The sequence below is a fragment of the Trachurus japonicus genome, chromosome 21, assembly GCF_045865225.1.
Source record: "Trachurus japonicus isolate A0001 chromosome 21, Traja_1.0".
NCBI classification, from domain to species: Eukaryota; Metazoa; Chordata; class Actinopteri; order Carangiformes; family Carangidae; genus Trachurus; species Trachurus japonicus.
In genome coordinates, this window is record NC_140927.1 from 799,215 (window position 1) to 823,193 (window position 23,979).

Below are 23,979 nucleotides of genomic sequence, written 5' to 3' on the forward strand. Positions count from 1 at the left end.
TTTTGTTGTCCAGTCAACTGTATTGAACTTTTCTGAAAATTGGTCAAATCCTTGCTTTGGCAAGTAGTAGTCTAGCTGTGTAAAAATATTTAACTCAAACTTAACATTTCAGAGTTACCTCTGTCTGTTTGTGCATTGAGACAAAATATAAGCTGGCCATAGGCTACAACGCAAGAAAGGGGTAACTCCCATTGGTTGGTAAAAGGGTTACGTAACTCATGTTACGGTGTTCTCTCATTGTTTCCCCACAACTTTGAGTAGTTCTATACACAGACAGAATATGGTAACTCATGTTAAGGTGTTCTCTTCTTGTTTAACTGCAGTTTTTGGGAGTTACTGTGAAAACTAACCTCAGATATATCCCAAATAAGATAACGTTGAGTCAAGATATTTATCCACATGATGTAGCAGACCGTTAATGTCCCAAAAATGACAAAATCAAATTTTTGACAAAAAATGAGTTACCCCCTTTTTGCGTTGTAGGAATATGTGTGGCTGATGTAGGCCCAAAGCTACACTCTGCCCATAGAACCAGTCAGTTCCTGTTATTTATAATCTTGTTTCAATCAATATTTAAATTGACTCATTATGTTACACTGTAAAAACTAGAAAACATAAGTCTTCACATTGTCTTAAAGATTTGACTTTACTACATCACTGGAGAGTTTGAATACATCTCTTTAGAAACATCATTCACAAATAAAACAATAAAGTTGACTTGAGTGAACCCGACATTTTCTGTTTGCTGCTGATTTTTCCAGAGTGTGTCACCAGTAGGAGGCAGTGTTGCTTTGACACACTTTTTTTTTTCCCTGCAAGCGTTTCCTCCAGCTTCTTCCTCTCTTTAACTAACACCAGCTGCGCTCATCTCTCCTTCTCTCCACTTGTAGCGTCAGAGATGGTTTGTACTCTCTGCTCTTTCTTTCTCTCTGCCTGTGCCTGTGTGTATTTTTGCCTGGCATGCTTTGAAAGTCGTCGCATGTTCTCGCATTTGAAAAAAATAAAAAATAAACACATGCATGTGCGGTTGTGTCACTGATTAGCAGCTGATTTAATAATCTCATCTCAGCTGTGATGAGTTTCTTTTGCCTCTTTTTGTTTATTTTGGAAAATACAAATATCGATTTTGCTTCTCACTGTGGAAAAATTATAAATATTTTTGGAATCGTGAGAAGTAGCTATCAAATCCTGCTTTATAAAAGAGCACATTAAAACAATTACAAGTCCAGTTTGCCCACAGCTGCTATTTTTTCCAAAATAAAACAACTTTTCCATCTGATATAAATATGTTTGTCCATCGCCTCCTCCATCAGGATGCATGCTCGTTATTGTTTCTGCTTGGCTTTAGGATCTTGTGTATAATGCATGACGGAGCATGACGGAGCAGCAGTGTCCTAATCTCTGCTTCATTCTTTCTAAACCTCAAAGTTTTATGGCTGTTTATCCCCCGTTGGCTCTAATCTAAGCATCACTCAGAACCCCGTGTTTATCAGCAGCGATGTAATGTAATCTCACACAATGTCTCAGCTGTCGCCCCGGCTTGTCTTCCAGGAGGGGTTCAAAATGGGACTAACCTTAGAAGGCACCGTCTTCTCCCTGGACCCGCTGGACGGCCGCTGCTGATGCCAAGAGGAGGCTCCCCGGTCCTGGTCGCGTAACTTTTATCTCGTTTGTATGAAGAAGTGCCAAAATCCACTCCACAGCTGAGTCAAGATGTCACACTTTTCATCTTGAGGTTTATATGCATTTGCATTTAGATTGGTTTTTTCAAGGTAAAACTCAGATCCATTATAGAGAAAGAACTATTTTTGTAAAGAAAAAAACAAATTATGGAAGGATGTAGTTTTGATGACCTTTGCTTGCACAGGGGATGAGAGATGTAAATAGTCGATGATATGTTGAATGGTACACTCTGTGGCAGAATTTTCATATGAGACTGTTTGTGTGTATGCATCATTTGAACTCTGTATCGTTGAAACATTCCTGTTTGTACGCCAAACACAAGCCGGCAAGAAAAATAAATGGAACCACAAACTTTCAGCTCGTCCGTAACATCACATGCTGTAGCTTTTTTTTTCTTCTTTTTTACACAACATGAAGTCTCACATTATCTAGTTAATTAATGCAGTTAAATATTTACTGACATTCATTCTTTCTTTCTTTCTTTCTTTCTTTCTTTCTTTCTTCTAATTTTCATTTTGTTTCTTACAAGTTTGAGTCGGCATTCCAGTATTTACATGTCATATTATTACTTTGTCATCATGTTAGCCTACCCTCCTCTTTTCTTGCACCAGAAGGCACTTTTAGTTGGACAAACTCTGTCCATACCTGCAGTACTATTCCTATGATTTTACTTTTGGTTGCATTGACTTTGCTGTTACAGTTATTAAAGAAAATCTTGCTGCAAAAACTAAACTGCTGCTCATTTCATATTATTCTTGCGTGACTTTGGTTAGCAGATGTTTATAGGTTTGTGTTTTTTGTGTTGTCAGCAGTGTGGCAGTGTCAGTGTCCAGGCTGTTGGATGGATAGAATGTGGAACTGATCAATACAATACTTCAAGGCCGTAATTACCAAATACATTGGGGGGGACACCCCCCTCCCCCCCCCCCCCAATACATAGCTAGCTGATTAAAAAATAAGAAAGTATCCCATGTGTTAGCGAATTTACGGTATATATAGCCTACATATATCTATAGAAAGAGAGAGATTTGGTCCGCCCTAATGTTGACTCCATGGTTACGGCCTTGCTTCATACTGTCATGAGAGAGTAATGACATTCACAGCAACAAGCTAACACGCTACACTGTGGTGGAAAATGAAGGGGAACCTAAAGCATCAGCATTAGAAGCATGTTAGCACGGGGTCATTCCTATGTTCCCACAGCCCTATGTTCCCTCAGCCCTATGTTCCCTCATTTCTAACTTTTGTTGTCACTGAAAATTAGGCCCTATGTTCCCTCAGCCCTTTGGTCCTACCATTGGTTGGGTTTAGGCAATGAAAAAAGGAGTTGGTTAAGTTTAGTAAAAAGACCAGGTAGAGGCTAGACAGGCCAGATAGGTAGAGTCCAGATAGGTAGAGAGAGTCCAGAGGGAACATAGGGCTGAGGGAACATAGGGCTGTGGGAACATAGGCACGCTCCCGTTAGCACGCTTACATTAGCATTAGACCTGGCGCAGAGCTGCTCAGTACCAGTTTGTCCTTCGTCCTCACCTCCAGCTGCATTCACTCCGAGGTCTGGCTTCGCGTTGTCTCACATTGATCACAGATTTCTTGATTGCACACCCTCCTGAGGCTGTAGCAATTCTATCATACATCTTTATAAAGGACCAAATGAACTCTCCTCAAACAAGAAAAGGCAGAGAGAAATATTTTCAATATTTATTTTCAATGGATGAAACGCATCTGCTTCCAGTATGGAAAGCTCCCTCCTCCTCCTCCTCCTCTTCTCTGCCTCTGGGATGTTAGCAGTGCAAAGTTTTACAAATCTAAAATAAATACGATCAAATACGAACCAAATGCTCACAATGGAACTAATTGTGAAGGCACATTCACGAGAGTTGAAAAGAAAACAGCTTACATTAGAAACAACTGGGTATGTCAAGTACATTTGTTTTGGTGTTTAACGACAAAAAGAAGTCTGTGTGCAAAACAACAACTTAAAGGACCTAACTATACCTGAATTAATATGACAAGAGCTTGGGGGGATTAAAAAGCATTTTGTTTAATTTGTTGCATAGCAAGACATACAAAGCAAACAGGCACTCACAGCCACCTTATTCTATAAAACTGATTATAAAAATAGGAAAAAAAAGATTTCAAGAGCATATAAGTCCAGGATACTGCAAAAAAAGGGGGAACTGACATGCATAAAAATAGAATATTCTGTGCTACCTTTTTGTTTTACTGTATGACATTTAAGTTGAGGGAAAGAATAAAATGTCACAAATCACCACACACCACTCACACAACATCCTCATTCATCTCTCCATCGTTGACAGAAAGATCTTTATTGGCGTCCCCAAACCCTGCCCTGTACCGCGAAGCCGGGAGAAGTGCACAAAGATCACGCGTTACTTACAAAACAGCACCTGTGAAAAAGAAGATTTTTTACATGTAGTGTCGTCGTTTTTCTCAGTTTCGGTGACGAGGTAGCTAACACTGAGGAAATCGACAGTCTTAATGTGTCTTTAATGTTCTACGTGATCGGTACAGAGTTCAAAATAACTTGGATACAGACATTGGTTCATCAAAACTGTCTTGAGAAAAATACCTGAGCTGGTGAACGCATCATCAGCTGTATTTGTTTCCTCAATAGCACCACAATGTTGTTTTTTTTTATACTCAGACATTTAAAATTAAAAAAAAAAGAACAGAGAGATCTGTAAATATTAGTAGTGGCGGGACATTTGACGTAGCTTCAGTGGGGTTTTTCTGGGCCTGTAAACAGCAGTTTTAATGAACATTTTAAAGCTTTAATAGTCATAAATCTTTGGTAATATTTTGTGAAATAAAATTATTTGGACCATCGTGAGCCTCAAAATGCATGAAGCTTAAAGTCAAATGTACACAAGAAGACAGAGGAATGATTCTGATTTTTTTTTTCTTTTTTTTTCACCAAATTTCTCTTTATGTAAATTCCAAACATTCATCTAACTTACAAATCGTCAATGTCTTGAACTGGGTCGGAAGGCACAATAAATATCTTGCCACAGGGCCAGAATAGTTCTCAGTACTTGTATGTACAATGTGGCTGATCGCGTCAGCTGTCAGTTCAATAGTCTCAGGATTGTCCTCGACGCATCCCCGCCAACATTCTTACAAGAAGCACACAGGCCCGATATCGACGCCAAACTCTTGATCTGGGCCACCAATGTCCACTGGTGCAATATCCACAATAGGAAGTCTTGCTGTTTTCTGTGTCCTGTACTCAAACACTGTCTTGCCCCAGTTGCCAGTTGCTCTCTGTGAAAAGGACACAAACGGAAAATCAGTCAGTAACTTAGTTTTGTAGTTTCAATCAGTGAAGAACACAACATCTCATTAAAATTGCAAAGTTTTTTTTTTTTTTTTTAATGCTTCTGTACTGCAACAGACAAAGACCCATCTCATCCACAGACTAACTTTGCAGATTGGGTTTCTTTGTCCTTAAAGGCAACACAGTCGATGAAGAGACTAAAGCCTGCAGTGGATTAATCCTCTTTCCTCTGTCACAACAACTATTGAAAACTCATTAGTGAGCATCTGCTGCTCCTTCGTTACCATGGACACACACAAACACACTGGAGTTTATGTTGATTTAGTCCCATGTTAAGTGTCTGCTACCAAAATACTCATTAATCAATCTCTCTCTCAGCCACTTGGGGCAGCAGCACAGCATTGACACACTATTACATGACGTTGTTGTGGCTAACTGTGCAAACAGTTTCATTGTCATTTATGTGTTTGTTTATCTAATATTGACTTTTAGCTCTGTTTTGACCTCCACTGACTCCTGAGGAAAACAGCTGATGAATGCTCTACTAGCTAATTGCTAACTTCTGTTCGCTTGCTGTTTGATGGCACTCACCTAGTGTACAGTCTGTTTATTAGTTTCATTCTTTGGCAGGACAACACTGATACTGATGGGAGCAGCAGAGACTAAATCACAAGAGGCGAGTTTGCGCTGAAAGATAATTCTTCTACCGATCAGAGGGGAACTGAGGAAAACTCATTTCAGCTCCCGTTTATATAAAAAAAAGTAGCGATAACATTTTCTTTTTTTAAATAAAGTCTGCAAAACTACAGCCCAGCTATTATAGATAACTTTGAAAAAATGGAATGGGATTTACAGTAATGAGCTGCTGCTGAGAGTAACTGGTTGCTGGATTTGGTCAATTCATGGGTTTATATGAGGACAATAAAGATACAGACTATGAGCGGCCTCACAGCACCTTTGCTACGTTTAATAAATGATGAATGTGTAAAAAAAGAAAATGAAAAAAGAAAAAAAAAATGCAAAGTCACATCTGAGATGAGGGAACTTACTGAGCAAGAGTCCTCCACCACTGTGTATCTGAAGCGGCTGTTTCCCTCTGCTTTAAGCTCCAGGTCGTTGGAGCCTTTGAGGACCACGGCTTTCTTCAGGTTGCTGTTCCTCTCGTCCTTGTAGCCCACGGAGTTCTTGCAGTGGTAGGTGATGGTCTGGGAAGCCTCTTTGGACAGCAGGCGGATGAAGGTCATCTGAACCGTGATGGAGTTAGCCGGCTGATCTTTGTTGCCATAAGTGAACTAGAGAAACAGGAACAGCGATCAACAATCGATAAGCAATTATTACTTTATTACATTATTACAATCAGAGCAGAAAATCCATCACAGGACTCTGTCTCTATAAAGTATTTAACAGCTTCAATGTGCGTTTTTCAATTAACAGCTCTTACGCCCTCCCTCTCTCCCACTATATCAAAATGCTAGCGCTCACATGTGTTCCTCTGTTGATGTCGGCTCCGAACCACACAGGTTTGTTCCTGGACGAGCTCCACCACACTTTACGAGGTATGCTGTCTGGGTTGGCCGAGATGCAGGTCTCCCCGGTGTCCATGTTGCAGTGCACTTTGATGGCGTCCTCGGCACTACCTTGGTTTGGATCCACCCAGAACTCGCCTACAGGACAGAATGAATTCAGCCACAGCCGTTCATTTATTCTACAGCTGCTGTGGTGAGATAAATAATTGATGTTGCATACAGGCAGTTTTATTTTAAAGTTCTGAGACATGACTTTCCCACACTCCTACTACAGTACATTAATCATGGTGGGAAGAAGCTCTGCTGAGATAAGAAAATAATAAACTGGGGAACGAAGATGAAGAGAGAAGGTTGGAATTTATGTTGCACACCCTGCGAGACTTATCTCACATTGTGTGAACTGCAGTTTTCTTGAGTCCATTGTCAGAAACAAGATGCTTTACGATGTTTTGCTCAACAAAATCAATGAAAAACACTGAGACAGACCTTTTAGAGCGTCTCCCCAGAACACTCACCGCTCTTCTTCATGGGGTAGCATCGCTTCAGGTCATCGCAGGTCCTGGCAGGATGCTTCCTGCTGCCGTCCGGGCTCTTCATGCTGTCAATCTGGCTGCTGAGGGCCTTCAGAGTGGCCTGGACGCTGGGGTCCACGGGCACGATGGTGGAGGAGTTGCTGTTGGGCATAGCCTCGTCCTCGCTGAACTCAGGAGGAGGAGGAGGGCCGGAGTCATAATCCTGAGGGCCGCCGCCAAAGAGGTCGTCCATGGCAGCTATGGGAGGTCCCGGGGGACCGGGTGGACCTGGGGGTCCAGCCTCTCCTGGAGGGCCCTGTTGATATATAGGTGCATTTAGGTAGGATTCAAGTAGGCTACTTGGATATTTTTATTTGTATGTCTGTTTTTTAAAGCTTCAGCTAAGTCACACAAGCTGACGGGTCTTTTTAAAAAATAATATTTACTGAATTGCATAACACACAGTAAGAACTTTTCTGTACCTCTGGCCCAATTTCTCCACTGAGTCCACGAGTTCCAGGAGGTCCCATTGGCCCAGGCTGTCCCACATATCCTTCCTTTCCATGGGGTCCAATGGGTCCAGGAGGTCCCTGAAAAATATTCCGGTCATGACTTGTTAGCAGTTAGGCCCAAAATTAGGAGTTTGATTTCACAATAAATGTCGATGAGAATTTAAACTCAGGATGTATTATGTTGGCAACAGTAAAAACTGTATCATAAAGCGCAGTATGATATTAAAGAATCGTAGTATTTACCCTGGGGCCGCCTGGTCCGACAATTCCTGGGGTTCCCTGCTCACCTGTTGTGCCCTGAAAGCAGGAAATACATGTTCATCAGTTCCTTCATTCATTTGATGTATATTGATGTTTATATTCTATTTTACACAATGTGAGGCATGTTTTCAGTATAAGACCAAGTTCTAAACACGTGACAAACAGCTTCTGTCCACAGCCTGAACCACAGCACTGGGTCTGATGTGTCATTTTCAAGAATGAGCCAGGTTAAAGTTTTGGACTACTGTTTTTCCTCCATGGATTTTTTAGAAGATACTGACAGTGTGTCTCTTTTTAACGTAATGTCAGACATTAACCCTAGTATGTTCTTATGCATTGAGAACAAGACTGAAAGGAGTGTCAGCAAAAGATTCTGGTGGAATCACTCACTGCTCTGTGCTAAATATTGAAAATTGTGTTAGAAGAAATAGAAATGATCAACAGTGAAAGGATGTCATACTAACTTTCACTTCCACAAAGTGAACGATGGAGAACAACTGAGACACACTGTAGCTACAATTATTTGCAGTGGGTGTGTCACTCTGACTTACTGGAGGTCCAGGAAGACCCTGCAAACCGGTGAAACCTCGATGTCCCTTCTGACCTCTCTCTCCATGGTCACCCAGGTCACCCTTATCTCCTCTTGGTCCTTGGGGTCCCTGAATTGAGAAAGATGCAACACATTGACAGTTTTAAAAGTGGGGAGATTTTGTTTTGGTTCTCACCAACACCTATCGCAAAAGAAAAGTAATTTACAATCCTCTGAAGTATGTGAGGTCCTGCATATTAATATTTCTCATTATCTCGAGGTGTCCTAAGTGGGATATTGGAGACTCACCACTAATCCTCTCTTTCCGGCTGAGCCAGGTGGACCAACAGGTCCTCTGGAGCCCTGCAAATGAGACAAATCATTACTCCGTCCTGTGGGAACACAAAGCTCTGCCAGCACTGAAGAAATACAACACCTTATTATGCCCAAACACATTATTCCTGTCACTTTATTAAGTCTATTCATGTTCCAACATGCTCTCAGGGGTGAAATCGAGTCGACCTTCAGACTGTACCCTTGTTCTTGATAATACGTGTGAATCTGTTATTATTGCATCATGCTGAAAGACAGAGACACAAATTAACACACATGAGACAAAGAGGTGACAGAGTCCACTTACAGCCTCTCCTCTCTTTCCAGCATCACCTGGTATACCGACAGGGCCTGGAGTACCAGGAAGTCCCTGTGGACCCACCAAGCCCTCAGGACCAGGATCTCCTCGGGCTCCCTGTAGAAGTGTCATCTGTTAGTCACTTGAAATATGCAAAAACAACAAACATAATGATTGTTTTGTCTCTTACTCTTTGTCCAAGAACGCCATCTTTTCCTGGTGGACCATCAGATCCTGCAGGGCCCTGAAGAACATATGAAGACACATCAAGACAATGGTACATGTCAGAGAAACACCCCCAAGAAACACAACAAATTTAAAATGTGTACTTACATCAGGACCAGGATCACCACGAGGTCCATTAGCACCAGGAGTACCAACAGGACCTGGGGGCCCTTTATCTCCAGATGATCCTGTGGTTCCCTGTTTTCCTGGTGGGCCCTAAGAGAAACAGAAACAGGTAACTCACAATACATCACTTAAAGGACAGCCCACATTAGAACTGAGCTAAGCGAAATGTTGAAGTGAAGTCAGGGATACGGACCGCTGGTCCTGGAAGACCGGGCATTCCACGCTCTCCTCTCTGACCGGGAAGACCCACAATGCCTCTCTGTCCTGTAGTTCCAGCTGGACCTGGAGGACCGTCAGGACCCTAAACCCAGATCACCACACACATAACTTTTAAGCAAAAAACAGAATCCACCTGGAATATTTCAGTTTTTAGATGATATTAACTTATGTCCTTCAATTTCAAATGGATCTTTAAGCATATCCACTATAATATTTCAATCTTGTCATAATAGAACATCAGCTTACCGTAGGTCCATCCTCTCCAGAGTCTCCTTTGTCTCCTGGGCTGCCAGGTGGTCCAGCTGGACCTCGCTCTCCCTGTCTTCCAGGAGATCCATGGTCTCCACGAAGGCCAAGAGGTCCCTCTTTCCCTGGAGGTCCAAGAGGTCCGGGTTCTCCAACTGGACCCTGACAGGTGTGGTTACAGTCATGAGATAGTATAAACTGTACACAGGTGCTTCACCTTCGTTCAGTGCATTAGTGGCTAAAGATGCTCATAGAAACAGTTTCCATAGTTAAAGAAACTGAAACAGTGCAGTGTTGCTACACATTAACAACTGAGCTGAGAGAACTAAACTAACTAAAGTCAGGGTCAGGGTCACATGTTGGCAACAGTGATTTCAATAAGGATAACATCTGCTTTGTATTTAGACCTTATTTTTATTTTCAACTTTCTACTGAATAGACCATGTTCATCCACCAGTTACAGTTCTAATAGGGCATCAGAGTTACATCTGGTGCAAATGTTGTGTCACTGTTGGGTGTTTGGAAGTATTTCATTAAACTCTGATTGGAGTTCAGCTGCAAGTGTCCCTTGATGATCCTAAACTTATTTTGTCCTGGTTCCCTGAATGTGTTTGCTTCCTCTGTGAGATTAATACTCACAGTTGGGCCTGGTGGTCCGACTCTTCCTGCAGATCCAGGGAAACCAGTGGGACCCTGGGAGCAGAAAAATGACACAAGAGGCTCAGTTACAGCTTCACAAGTTTTGTAACATAAAACGTAATGTAAAACGTAATGTTTGACAAACAGTCAGATCTTCATTAGATATGATTATTATACAATTGTTTCACTTTGCAATAACATCTCTGAAATATTAAGTTATCTTACTGGTGCACCCTGTGTTCCTCTTCCGCCTTTCAATCCAGCAACACCAACTGGCCCCTGAGAAAACAACACTTCATCAGAAGCATGAAAGAATCTGGGTCCTCAGTGAACAGATTAATGCATCATAACCTCCAAACTGGACTTAAATTTTTAAAAAAGTACAGATGTGGTTTTATGACTCTTTACCAACTGGTCTCTTGTGTGGAAATGTGACATAATAACTATGTTTGAAGTAATTAATTATTGTCTTATAACTTTATACAACTCACAGGAGGTCCATGAGCTCCAGCCAAGCCCTGAGGACCAGGTAATCCAGCATCTCCTTTCTGGCCTTGCTCTCCAGGCTCTCCCTTGACTCCAGGTTGACCATCAGGACCCTGTACAGTGGAGGTAATGTTTGAAAAAAACAATCAGACAAATCAGATTACCTGAATGAATACTTTTAGGGTTAGATAGCAATATTGTAACTACTTACAGGGGGTCCAGAAAATCCAACTGCACCGATTGGGCCAGGTTCACCTCTGGCTCCCTGTGGTACAAGATACATCATAAATCAGAGCTGTGCATATGTATTATGCTTCATGCACTGCAGTGCAATAAAACAGGTCAGAACTGTACAGTACAATACAATAGTAATGTATGAGCTGAAACACTGGCCAGGTCTACTCACAGGAACTCCTCGGGATCCTGCAGGTCCAGCTGGTCCTTTGGGTCCAGGTTCCCCCTGCAAAAATGACACAAGTTAATTGCTACAGTCACTTATTGAATATATCCTTTCCCATAAACACAATATTATTATGTTTGTAAAAGCACTTAAGGCAAAGGCTGGCCTGCACAAGCTGGTAGATACAGATAAGATCAGATACAAAACAGGACAACAGGCAGCATTGTGGGAAATTATGTTTTACAAAAATCAATAGAAAACTTCACTTCCTGCCTTCATGACATAGAATCATTGTGATGCAGCAGCTTTTTAACATGTGTCAAATAGGAAAAAAAACTCTGTACCTTCTCACCACTGGGTCCAGCAGGTCCTAGTGGGCCAACAGGACCTGGGGCCCCCTGTTGACAGAAGAAGAAAGATCTGGTTGGAGATAGTTGGAGATATCTGCTCCTCACTGTTACTAGCAATTTGTGTTGTCACATTTCTCAGGACAAGCCGTGACAGGCCTTGAGCTTGTATGCAGATTGTTTTCAGTCTGGCAAGGGAGAGGTGTGAAGTGTGTTAGCACTGAGTGATAAATGTTTTACTTACTCTTGCACCATCATTTCCAGGTGTGCCTTCTGATCCTTTCTCACCGATCGCTCCCTACACACAGAAAAAAGAAAAAAAAAACATAACAAAGCGTGAGGCTCCTTTATTCAGTGTCAGCAGAGAGAGAGAGTGAGAGAGTGAGAGAGCACAGGTCAGAGTCACACTCATCCATCGTAAATTTAGAGCAGCAGGCAGATTCCTACAGCACTTTTGGAAATGATCCACTTGTTTTAATATTTGTATTGTGACACATTGGTGTTGTTATTTTTTTCACGTGCGCTTTGACGCCTATTCCATGAGTCAAGAACTAACAATATTATGAAAAATACATGATGACAAACTTACTCTGTCACCTTTAGGCCCAGGAGGACCAGAGATGCCCCTCTCTCCTGGCATTCCCTGAAGACCTGGAGGACCCACATCACCTAGAGCACCAGGAGGACCAGGGCTACCCTAAAGAGACAGACACTAGAGGTTAGTCTTGCTTCACCATGTCACTGGCATGAGTTCTTCAGCACTTTGTAGTACAGTATCTGTTGCGCCACTGTGGTAATACCTTTGGTCCATCTGGGCCAGGGGCACCAGGGATTCCTTTAGGTCCCTGCAGACCATTTGCTCCCAGTTCTCCCCTCTCCCCGGGGATTCCACGCTCACCCTGCACAAGGAACAACATGAGTTGAAGTCTCAGGTCATCAGAGCCACTTGTCTGCCTCAGAGCAACTGAAATGACTTCATTCATCATGGGCAAATTCACCTACCCTTGGTCCAATCTGACCCACAGCACCAAGCTCTCCGGGGATACCCTGGAAATAACAGAGTTACAGAATCATGATCTCATGTGACATTTCAATTGATTCAGCTTGATTATGTAAAGACACTGGGGTAGGGGAGAGCCATTTTTCATATTCAGGATCACTACATCAAGACAATTGTAGTTTTGTTGCTAACTAACATATCTACATATATTTCAGGATGTTGTGCATCCCTACAAACAAATAGAATGAGTGTAAACATAACTGTTTTGAAATTATAGCGTGCCCAAAAAAGTGGTCTTGTGGCACAATTTACCTCATGTATGGGGTAAGTTGGAGTAACTTACCCCTGGCCAGAAGGCTCAACTTACCCCAGAGCTACCTTACTGACTTTATTAGTCCACACAGCTAAAATGGTGCACTTTCATGCATGATTTACAACCTCATGTTGTAGCTCATAGATACCACAATTTGAGACAAATTGTTTGTAAAAACGGGCTAAACAAATAACATTTCCTTGCCTTGCCTTACCACAACAACATACAAATTTATAATCATCTCTTTTGGTCTAATCACAATTTTCATGAAACTTGTGATTGACTGAATTCACTTTTGTTAGTGAAAAATGTTTTTTCGGACATAAATGTCAAACCACTCTACCCATGTGGTTCTTACTTTAGACTCAATAGAATGATGCCTTCCTCCTAAATATGTGGTCACACATTCAATTTTTCTTATGGTTTGCTCGCAGTATGGGGTTGCCCCTATGCTCAATTTACCCCACTCTCCCCTACATTACTGTAGATTATGTGTGTAATTATGGCTTTTGTCACACTCACTTGATCACCTGGTTTTCCAGATTCTCCAGGGGGACCTTGATTTCCAGGCAAACCCTATGAACACATAAGAACCGGTAAACACTGCAACACGGACTGAGGTCCAATTATGTTTCATTACTTTCCACCCAACTCTATGTTCATTAACTCCTTTTACAACTTCCACATTCACATTACATTTTACTACCAGCGAAAAAAAAAACCATTACATACCTGGAATCCATTCACACCTGGAGGTCCTTGCTCTCCTCTGTCTCCTGCAGAACCCTGTTAGAGGACACATTAATGCAGTTGCATTCATTGCAGTTGTAATGGCAGTTTTTAGGGCAGGGTGGGGCTGGGGGGTTACTGTGATAAAGTAGACACTTACAGATGGCCCTTGGGAACCAGCGGGGCCAACCTCTCCATCTTTTCCAGGAGGACCCTGAAACAAAATCACAATTAAAAACCTGTCCCCTGGTGAAGTAGAATCAAAAAGGAAGATGATACAAACATTGTTGAAGCCACTTCAACAGACAGAACATGCTGTCAGAAGATGCAGTGTGGTCATGATGTGAAAATATCAACTGGATTATTACTGTGCTTACTACTGACAAACTGAGTGAGTCGACATAAAACAAGTACTCACTCTTTGACCTGGCACTCCTGCTGATCCTTGTTCACCTGTTTTTCCTGGGTCACCCTGTAAAGATTAAACTTTTTATTTTAGAATGAAGAACAGGGCTGAAGATTAATTAAAAATGCAAAACTTAAGGTCACTGTGGTCTTACACTGAAGCCCTTGGGGCCCAGTACGCCCATGGTTCCTGCGGGGCCTCTGTTTCCAATAGATCCTGCAGGGCCTGGGCGGCCATCCTCACCTGGGGCACCCTGAATAACAAGCACACCACACATTAATTTAACCATCGCTGATAATGTTTCATAACCTTAAATCACATTTTTATGTGTGACTAATGTGATTGAGAACTGTTGACCTACCGATGGACCTGGCTTGCCCTCTGCTCCCTGGACTCCAGGCGTACCAGTAAGACCCTTTGGAAAACAGATCAAAGACACAATGAATGGGAATTGGGAAACTATACATACTACAGTAGTACCTACATGATGTAAATTAATTAACAGCTCATGAAGCTCAAAGATAAAATGCCAAGCTCTTCAGTGTTACCCTTGCACCTGGAAGACCAGGTTCTCCTGTACGGCCAGGGTCTCCCAAAGAACCTTTGGGTCCTCCTGGTCCACCTGTGCCACGATCTCCTTGAGCACCCTTTAGAAAGAAAAAAAACATACCATAGATAATCAGTAAATTTGATGATGCTATTTGATCTCTTTCTGTTGCTGTTACGTGCTGTACATGTTGAAAGGAAATTTTGAATTACTTTAAAATATATTGTACTGTACCTTAGGTCCTGGCAGCCCATCAGCACCAGGGAATCCTCTGTTACCAGGAGCTCCCTACAAAACACAAGTTAGATTCTGCATTAGTGAAGTGAAGTTGCACCTTTATTCAACAAGATCAGTGGAGTAGAGATCACGTTTTTGCACAGAAAAAAAGCAAGAAAAAGTGGAAAATAAGAAAAAAGTGACAGGGGGAAATCACCAAAACTCATCCATCATTTACACCGGTTATATTTTGTGCAGGGTCATTGTGGGGGTAATCGCCAGTCTATGGTCAATTTAGATTCTCTGGTTCACCTAATTTTTGGGCTGCGGCAGGAAACCGGAGCACCAGGAGGAAAGTACACAGACACAAGTGGAGCACTCAGTCTTCAGGAGAGGCCGCGGCCGCCTGGGATTCAGCTCAGGACCCTTTTTTTGCGGTGAGGTGATGGAACTAACCACCACATGTGCCTTTATCCATGGGTTGGTGTATCACTTGTATCATATAAATGTTACACACTAATTTGCTAAAATGTTTCACCATTTCATCGCCCCTCATTTTCTTTTTCTACCTCGAGTGATTACTTCTCTGGATTGAATTCATTACTGTGATGACCTGCTATTACCCCAGTGATGATGAATGTTGCAGTAGGAGGCAAATTGTTGACTCACTCTCTCACCGACGGGACCATGAGGGCCGACAGAACCGGAATCTCCCCGTGGTCCTCGCTTTCCTTCCTCACCCTGAGGTCCAATCACTCCCTGGGAGCCTGGGGGACCCTAGAAAGTTAACACATATGTCAGAATATGGTCAAAAACCAAGAGGCAAGACTCACCAGTTACCTTCCTAATATCATGTGTCCTTTGAATTGAATTGTTCTTAAGTGCAAATTACAGTTTACTGGAAGTCTCATGGAGTGAAATGAGAGTGTCTTTTTTTTTAAAGATCTAGATTCTATATTAATACAGTGGAGGTAGTGAGTCCACAGAGAAATGCACACAGCCTGTTTTTAGAACATGGACCCTTAGAAGAGTCGTCAGCATTTCTGTAACTTTGTGATTTCACAACAAATAAGTCACCGCTATTTTCTCTTTTGAGTTTGATAGCTCAAGCAGAAAACAGCTATCACCTTATTATTGTCTGTCATTCTATCTGAAACCTCAAGTCAAAGGAAAGCAGGTTTCTGGCTCTTAAATCCACAAAAAATATCATCTTATTAATATTAAAACTTGATAAAAAAAATCAAAACTATAAACTCTGGCATTACAGAATATTATATATTTTTGCAGCTGAAACTTACAGGTTCTCCTTTTGGCCCAGCCTCTCCTTTAAATCCTGGCACACCAACATCTCCCTGTAACAGAAATGTGTAGTGAGAATATACATATACAAATATCCCAGCAATAAAAAAAACAACTAAAGAATAAATTGTCAAGCCAGTTTACCAGTTGTCCTTTAATACCAGGCTGGCCAGTGCTTCCTTGAGGTCCTGGTGGGCCTGAAGGTCCAGGATGGCCGCCGGCACCTTGTGGACCAAGGTGACCCTGTGAATAGGCAGCCATGTTACTGTATATGTGACCTCAGTGCATTCATACCATAAGTTTACAGTTGTTTAGATTAAAAGAAATGCACATACCACTGGTCCTTTGGAACCTGGACCACCATCCGTTCCCCCTGGTCCCTGTGAACACAGACATTTTCCATTTAGATCATGATGCCTGGAGATGTTCAGAAGTGTGATAAACTAGACCGTCTGTAACACATTCAACTGTGACAGTCAAAGCAGATCACAAACTTTCCTCATTGGAAACGTCCTCATCATGTGCAGTGTGTGATGTGTGAGTATAAGTAAAGAAAGATATTAACCCTCAGGCCAACTGGTCCAGCTCTACCCAAATGACCGGTCTCTCCTCTCTGTCCCTGTGGGCCTTCGGGACCCCGGACTCCTGTGGGGCCAGGTTGTCCCTTTGGGAAACAATCACAGTACAATTACTAGGCAAAATTACATATTTGGTTTTGAACTGCCTTTATATTTGTTTGCAATTTGTATTATTAGTGAAAATACAAGAACAAGCGATGGTAAAGGGTAATACAATAAAAGATAACAATAACAACAATAAGACTGTGAAGAATAAATAGATGTTTACTGTGAATTGTCATGAACAGAGCCTCATTAGTATGATAATATAATGGAAGTATGCAGAGTGTTTTGTTTTGTGCTTGCCTTCATTCCTGGGGTTCCTGGATATCCAGGTGGACCATTGATACCCAAGGGGCCCTGTTAAACAAACAGCAATGACAGACAAACTTTGATGAATGATAAACCAAAAAGAGTGTGGAAACATACTATAGGAAAGAACAGCTGCTTAGCTCAGTTTGGATGCTGACTTACCATTGGGCCGTGTTTTCCAATGTTACCCTGTGACCCACGTTTTCCCTAAAACATAAATTCAGACATTTCACTTTGACTCAGCACGATGCCATGAAATGAAATAGCCAACATGAAACTTTATTTGTAACACCCGACTGCCCATTGATACCAAATTAAATTCAACAGACTGGACGTTAGTGACGTTGAAATGTTGACATTTTGGCAGATGTTACAGTTGCATAGTGATGACATCCTTACTGCTATGCCGCCAGGTCCAGGGCGTCCTCTCTCTCCTGGCATCCCAGCAGGACCCTACACACAGATACACAGACACTGATCAATTGCAGCTGCCCTCCACTCACTGTATGTGTTTAAAGTCAGGATGTTCAAACTGCTATTTACAGTGTTGTGGACACAGCCTTCCCTTTGACTCATCAAAGATAAGAGCTAAATGTCTGTGTGCTGGAACCCACACACACACTGATAAGCACAATGCACTATAATCTACATCTGTTACCCCAGGGTACTTATGAGTGTCAGACTTCCTCAAACTCTATGCGCACTTAAAAAAAAGAGAGATTTTCAGAATATAACTCACCATGGGTCCAGGTCCTCCCATTGGACCAGGGGGGCCTGTAGCACCCTAAAAAAACAGATAAATGTGTTATGTTATTACACAGGCCTTTTAACAAGGCAATTCATTACACCACCTAATTGAAATATTTCACTTTGTTCTTACCTTGGATCCAAGAGCTCCAGTTTCACCTTTTTGGCCAAGTGGTCCACCATGGCCCTAAGAAAACAAACAAACAAAAAGTTGACATGCTCCACTGTTTTCAAATTCAATTCAATTCAAATTCAGAACAACTTTATTAATCCCACAAGGGGCAATTCATTTTGATATAAAAGCTTGTGATAGCCTACTGTATAATTAGATTAAAATGCCCCTTTTGCTGTGAATTTTCCTGATTAATTCTCTGACTTTTATTTTTTTTTATATATTAATTTATTTTCTGGTTTGTATTGATGTTGTTGTTTACATGTATTTAAATATTTGGCTTGGTCATATACTACATTTTGACTGAAATGTTTGAATTTTATTTTGACTTTGTAATACCGGAATTTGTCAATAGAAATTGAGAATGAAGTGACTTCACACTCACTCTGTGACCCTTGAGTCCAGGAGGCCCAGGAGTCCCAGGAAATCCTCTGGAACCCTAAAATATGTGACACAGATCAACATTGTTTTATCCACCGAGGACTCATGAGGAAGAGGAAGAAGAACTTCCTGTGTAGTGACACAGATTGTGCAGTTATGTCAAAGAGTTGGAGAGACTCACTGCTGATCCAGGGAATCCAACTTCACCACTGTTTCCTGATTTACCTGCTTCTCCCTGTGAGGACACAACATGTGCACGTTACAGATGTATTTGGTTGCAAAAGTTTTCACTCTAAAAGTGAAAGTATTCACACATCAAACTTCATCTCCTCGATTTTGTGTGAGAGTTGATGCTTCACTTGGTTGTTCTGGAGATGGCACAGAGTTGCAGCCTAACGAAAACCATATCTGATATGACTGTTATACAGCCAAATCACAACAGTGAGACTGTATGATAATTTTCAGAGAGACCCAACAATTCTAATCAGGAGTGAACACTTGGCCACAGTAGCGAGGAAATGTTCTTTCTAAGAGGCAGAAATCTTAAGGGAACTGGACTCAGCATGGGCAGCCATCTGTCTCCACCAGTTGGCTTGAGAGAGAGAGAGAGAGAGAGAGAGAGAGCAGGGGGATGGGCCACCTAATCTTAGGTTGTTTGTTACTGTCTAAAACTGTTGTCAGCTTCTTGTACAAACTAAATTATCATGCAATAACATATCTGTTAGTTTCCCTTATTAACTCAATTAATGAAAAAACGAGAATATACTATACAACAACTTAAAAAAAGTGATGGAATTTAAAGCAGAAGTAAGCGATCCGGTCGTTTGGGCTAATGCTGCGTTCCAGGCAGGCTTTTGAAACCGTAAGTTACAGCTTCAAGTCACGACTTACGACTTTGTAGCGTTCCAGGCAACCCACTCGTGTTTTTCCGACCTGTTGCACCTGTTTTACCTGTGAAAGTGCACTATAACGGCCACTCGTAACTTCCGACCCATGAACTCGCACCAGATCGAACTGGTACGACTTCACAGGTCGGAAAAACACGAGTTACGAGTTGCCTTGAACGCACCATAACGTCTTGTCAGCCGACGGAGTTAGCAGCCCCCGCCCTCGTCATGGATCTATTGGTCCTCGTCCCTACGTCACCACATTCACGCGCATCCCTTGGCTGCACACACAGCCCTTCATGCTGTTCTCTCTCCTCATTGGATAAAACTTGTAGGATACAAGGAAAGTTTTCTCCTCGGCTTACAGCAGAGCAGAGTGACTGACAGACCCGTGTTTCAGACCAAACACTCTATGTAAGTGATTGCTGTCGGAAGATATAACTATTTAAGACTTATATTAACACAAAAATATCGCTTACTTCTGCTTTAAGGGAAACTCAACCCTCTGTCAGTCTGGCATGGAAAATAAAGAGCTTGCAGGTCAATGATGGTATCATTACTGTATTTTGCAAGCAGCTCCATGTTAGGAAGTGGTTATAATTCTGTTGTTTATTTGAAGTAAATATCATTTTGCAATAAAAGATGGATTGACAAACTTACATCTTCACCTGGTTTCCCTGGGGGCCCCTCAGGTCCCCTCTGGCCAGATGAACCCTGAAACACACAGTCAGACTGTAAACATCCAGGAACCACCAGCACTCACAGGAAAACAAGCTCATCTTCCTCTTCTGAGGAAGCGCTTCGGCAAAATCCATGGAAATCACCAAGCCTATTATTTACAAAAGAATAATGTCACACCATATGTCCTGGATCTCCAACTTCTCCGGGAGGCCCTTGTGGTCCAGCATGACCCTTTGAGGGGGAAGGGGAACAATTAAACAGTTGAAATATGAAAACAATCACATGCCAATCTAAGCTTGTTGAAGTGTTGTGGACTTACAGGCACACCGTTTGGCCCAGGAGGTCCTCGTGTTCCAGACTCTCCCTAAAGACAAAAAAGAAAAGAAAAGAAAAATCAAAAAATGAAATAAATGAATGTCTCAGGGATTTGAGCAACAGCCTGGAAACATATAGGGAGTTACTGAAATGGGTTGTCAGTGGATGAATGGATTAATTTGGTGGATTAATATTTTATGGGGATTCTCTGGGCCCATGTGTAAACAGCTGTCAAAGCACAGGCTTCAATTACTATTCTATCTCCATTTACACACACACTCAAAATGTAGTGTGTTGTAACTGTGCTCAAGTCTGACAGCATTGGAGGAAGATGTCAGAAATGTATTGACATGCTTAGATGAAGCTCAAACATCACAGAAAAAAGGGATCCTCATACATCTGTATAAGAATAATACATGCAATATCAATAATTATATATATTTTAAAGTGATGTAAAGAAAATACATCTTCTGCCTTCATACCATTCCCCTGCTTCAGCCTATTCAGTTAGACATGGATTGATTTCACACGTCTGCCAAAGCAGAGTGTTTGTGTACTTGCTAATGGAAATGTATAATGTACTTTTTTTTTAAATACAACACAAGAAAATTAAAGGTCATAGCTACAACTTTTTCATCAAAAGGATACATTTTTCAAAAATAATGCATCTACAGAATGTCTAGAGGGGTGCAGAATAAAAGTATTAATTTTACTGAATTTTTTTTAAATAGTAAATAATTGTTTAATAAATTTTGGCGGGTCCGAAATATATAAATATTTACATCTGGTTACGTTGGCAACGTCTGCATGGAATGATCTCTGTGGCAACAGCATTAGAACTTTAGCTACTGCTGTAACTGGCAACCAGTAAAACCGAAGGTTGGAGCGAGCAGGCAGTGTGAGTGGAACACATACTGGCCAGGAGGAATTAAACTTGTAGCTATCACCTTTAATCTTAATCTGAAGTCTGTAGCTGGAGGAATGTGACTGACTGACTGTCGGTCTTCACCTGCTCTAAAATGAGTGCAGACATTTCTCATTTGTCGTTTCACAAGTTCAATATTCCACAAAGTTGCACACTGAGGCTGGATATATACTTGTAGAGCTGCAGCTCCTCTGACAGTGTTCAAGGACAATATTCAACCACTTCCTGTATTTGATCCAACATGTCTGCTGAGTGTGTGTGTGTTAGTGGGTCTAAAATTCCAGTGGTTTTATTGCAGAGAACATTACATAATATTGCCGTTTAAAGGAGGAGGAGCCTAAAGGAGAGGAGTGACCGATGCAGTAACACTAGGGTTGGATTTGTTTCAGATTTGGTAGACTACAGATTTGTAATAAAAAACAATCTGAGGCATTTGTATCATCCTGGAAAGAAAGCTGGTTGTTAGGCATCAAAAGGCATCATGGGAAATGTAAGATCCAGTGATTCTTGGACCTTGACTAGGATCCATTCTCTCTTTCTCACTTTTTTTTTCTGTACGTATCTCTCTCTATAGTCACCCAAGTTTATGAAAGTACATATTATATACGTATAATATGACTTAATCAATCTAGATACAGTACCAGAACTTAGATAGAATGTGGTTCATTTTCACGTTCACAAAAAAGTATAAAGAAAGAAAGAAAGAAATAATCTATTTACACAACCCTACATTACAAAATTGTGTTTTACAATCTGTGCAGCATATGACATCCTCTCCCTCTGGAGTCTTGTTTAAAAACAAGTATTGGCAGCACAGAGCACAAATCTATAACACTGTAGCCTACCTCCTGGCTCTTCTTAATTGCTGGCGAGAATTCTCCCATTCTCCAATACACAATCAGAGTCTTTTTAAACTCAACAAAGTAAATGGATGAGTGTTTTAAGAACCGGTTTTTCTGACTTCCTCTTACCCTTGAGCCACTTAACATCGCTTGAGGTCCGGTTTTTCCGTCAAACCCTGAGGCCATCTGAGCTTCCAGACCCTGCAAGTGGAGCAGACACACTTCACTTTAGGTGTTTGATCAGTATTTGCCATTCAACAGGCAAAAATGAACAGGAAATGGCTAAGAAATATGAACAGAAACAATAAATAAAGCATAATACAATTACTCAAAATGATTTACAATTTTGTACAGATGTCAGAATTTGAATTGACTATACTATATGTGTAGTGAGTCTCTCCAGGTACCACTGGTCCGTACGGTCCCTTTATTTTGTGTCTGCTCAAATGTGACTCACATAAAATCCCCAAAATCACATAAGATTTGTTATGGAAAACATCTTTACAGAGTTTACATTTTTGTCTAGACTTCATCTATGGAGAAGATCTGGTTGATGGTCAGAAATGTGCTGTTAGATAGATAAACACTTTATTGATCCCTTGGGAAGATCCCTTCATGAAGTTTTGATTCCAGTTGCAGCATCATGAAAGAGAAAAAGGGAATTTCAGTATGTAGATAAAAAGTGTTGCATGAATGTGAGTGTGTGAATGGGTGAATTTGACTAGTAGTGTAAAGCGCTTTGATTGGTCATAGAAACTATAGCGCTTTATAGAGTCCATTACCATTTGTCTGCATGTACATACATGAGACAACTCTATGAATAACTCACCCCTGGGTGTGTCGGGTGTCCTGGAGGTCCTGCTTCACCAGGCTGACCCGGGACACCAGGCTCTCCATCATAACCTGCAGGACCCCGCAGTCCCTGAGAGAGAGAAAGAGAGGAGGAGTGAGAAATGCTGATTCACTTGTTTAAAAACCATTTCATTAGTCTGCTGAGTCTGACATTGATTCATCATTGTGTGTCTGTGGAAGCTCATCGCTACACTTCCACACTGTGTTTATCTCCTGAACTTAAAAACTGAAATATAGACAGATCAATCAATCGATGCTGCTGAGATACTTGAACAGTGGATCCAGCTTGATGCCCATGATGCAGCTTAATTTCTGTTTGTTTATGAACTACGAGCTGTAAAGTGTGTGCAGGAGGGAAACGGCTGGTTATGGACTAATAAATCACCCTCAAAACGCTGCCCTCAACTGGATTGCTACTCCACCAAGAGGGGCACGCTCATTCATCAACCTGCTACATTCTTGCTTGGTAAGCACGTTATACATCAGCTTTCCACATTACATTATATTTTGACTGTTAGTCTCCTGCCCTTGACCCAAAAAAATGTTTTTTAACAGCAGTATTTTTTGACCACTTTGACTAGTTTGGCAGGAAGAAAGAGAAATAGAGTCATCAGAGCACAGATATCATATAAAATGTTCAACTGAGAATAAAAGTGGAGCGTCACATGGGACAAATGGGCATGATGCTGCATTAAATGTATTTGCTTGTCAAGAGTATAATATATTGCGATATGCCTGTTCAAATCATTAAATACCTATATACTATATGATTGATGTGGACTGTGACCCAATAAATACTGTTAATTAAGATCTGTGCTGACCCAAAATGAATATTGAAACTCAGACAGTTGTTATAACTATATGAATAATCTCTGTTTTTTTTTTGTTTTGTTTTTCTGTGGTGACTTATGGATGGGACATACAGGCCTTCCTTTGTTTCCACGTTGTCCTCTGTCTCCAGGAGAGCCGGGAGGTCCCTGTTGCAATGAACAAAAAAAAAAAAGGAGTCATTAATAAATCAGAGAGTATTAGTGACAATGCGATTGACATCAAAACAATAATATGCTGTGGTGTTTTAAAATGTCACAGCGACTCAGGACT

At 41.4% G+C, this 23,979-nt stretch overlaps 2 protein-coding genes across 8 annotated transcripts in view; one reads left to right on the plus strand and one right to left on the minus strand.

Annotated features, from left to right (window-relative positions):
• The window catches only part of gulp1a (GULP PTB domain containing engulfment adaptor 1a), a 121,474-nt gene extending 119,064 nt beyond the window's left edge, over positions 1–2,410 (plus strand). For all 7 annotated transcript variants that reach the window (XM_085766372.1, XM_085766376.1, XM_085766375.1 and 4 more), the window contains one exon: positions 1,552–2,410. In XM_085766372.1, coding sequence (XP_085622498.1) covers positions 1,552–1,623 — 72 coding nt within the window. In that variant the 3' untranslated portion in view covers positions 1,624–2,410. The remainder of the gene's footprint in view (positions 1–1,551) is intronic.
• Positions 2,411–3,704: 1,294 nt separating this feature from the next.
• Positions 3,705–23,979, minus strand: part of col5a2a (collagen, type V, alpha 2a) — a 42,481-nt gene continuing 22,206 nt past the window's right edge. The window contains exons 6-54 of the mRNA XM_085766378.1: positions 23,802–23,855; positions 22,856–22,948; positions 22,156–22,227; positions 20,264–20,308; positions 20,122–20,175; positions 19,924–19,977; positions 18,558–18,611; positions 18,381–18,434; positions 17,957–18,010; positions 17,816–17,860; positions 17,476–17,529; positions 17,239–17,283; positions 17,071–17,124; positions 16,713–16,811; positions 16,483–16,527; positions 16,292–16,390; positions 16,147–16,200; positions 15,518–15,625; positions 14,867–14,920; positions 14,634–14,732; positions 14,447–14,500; positions 14,240–14,338; positions 14,098–14,151; positions 13,840–13,893; positions 13,683–13,736; positions 13,473–13,526; positions 12,640–12,684; positions 12,438–12,536; positions 12,227–12,334; positions 11,882–11,935; positions 11,635–11,688; positions 11,297–11,350; positions 11,102–11,155; positions 10,896–11,003; positions 10,630–10,683; positions 10,405–10,458; positions 9,766–9,927; positions 9,494–9,601; positions 9,283–9,390; positions 9,140–9,193; positions 8,959–9,066; positions 8,628–8,681; positions 8,341–8,448; positions 7,772–7,825; positions 7,499–7,606; positions 7,020–7,332; positions 6,461–6,642; positions 6,028–6,270; positions 3,705–4,965 (exon numbers count right to left, since the gene is read on the minus strand). Coding sequence (XP_085622504.1) covers positions 4,819–4,965; positions 6,028–6,270; positions 6,461–6,642; positions 7,020–7,332; positions 7,499–7,606; positions 7,772–7,825; positions 8,341–8,448; positions 8,628–8,681; positions 8,959–9,066; positions 9,140–9,193; positions 9,283–9,390; positions 9,494–9,601; positions 9,766–9,927; positions 10,405–10,458; positions 10,630–10,683; positions 10,896–11,003; positions 11,102–11,155; positions 11,297–11,350; positions 11,635–11,688; positions 11,882–11,935; positions 12,227–12,334; positions 12,438–12,536; positions 12,640–12,684; positions 13,473–13,526; positions 13,683–13,736; positions 13,840–13,893; positions 14,098–14,151; positions 14,240–14,338; positions 14,447–14,500; positions 14,634–14,732; positions 14,867–14,920; positions 15,518–15,625; positions 16,147–16,200; positions 16,292–16,390; positions 16,483–16,527; positions 16,713–16,811; positions 17,071–17,124; positions 17,239–17,283; positions 17,476–17,529; positions 17,816–17,860; positions 17,957–18,010; positions 18,381–18,434; positions 18,558–18,611; positions 19,924–19,977; positions 20,122–20,175; positions 20,264–20,308; positions 22,156–22,227; positions 22,856–22,948; positions 23,802–23,855 — 4,092 coding nt within the window. The 3' untranslated portion in view covers positions 3,705–4,818. The remainder of the gene's footprint in view (positions 4,966–6,027; positions 6,271–6,460; positions 6,643–7,019; positions 7,333–7,498; positions 7,607–7,771; positions 7,826–8,340; positions 8,449–8,627; positions 8,682–8,958; positions 9,067–9,139; positions 9,194–9,282; positions 9,391–9,493; positions 9,602–9,765; positions 9,928–10,404; positions 10,459–10,629; positions 10,684–10,895; positions 11,004–11,101; positions 11,156–11,296; positions 11,351–11,634; positions 11,689–11,881; positions 11,936–12,226; positions 12,335–12,437; positions 12,537–12,639; positions 12,685–13,472; positions 13,527–13,682; positions 13,737–13,839; positions 13,894–14,097; positions 14,152–14,239; positions 14,339–14,446; positions 14,501–14,633; positions 14,733–14,866; positions 14,921–15,517; positions 15,626–16,146; positions 16,201–16,291; positions 16,391–16,482; positions 16,528–16,712; positions 16,812–17,070; positions 17,125–17,238; positions 17,284–17,475; positions 17,530–17,815; positions 17,861–17,956; positions 18,011–18,380; positions 18,435–18,557; positions 18,612–19,923; positions 19,978–20,121; positions 20,176–20,263; positions 20,309–22,155; positions 22,228–22,855; positions 22,949–23,801; positions 23,856–23,979) is intronic.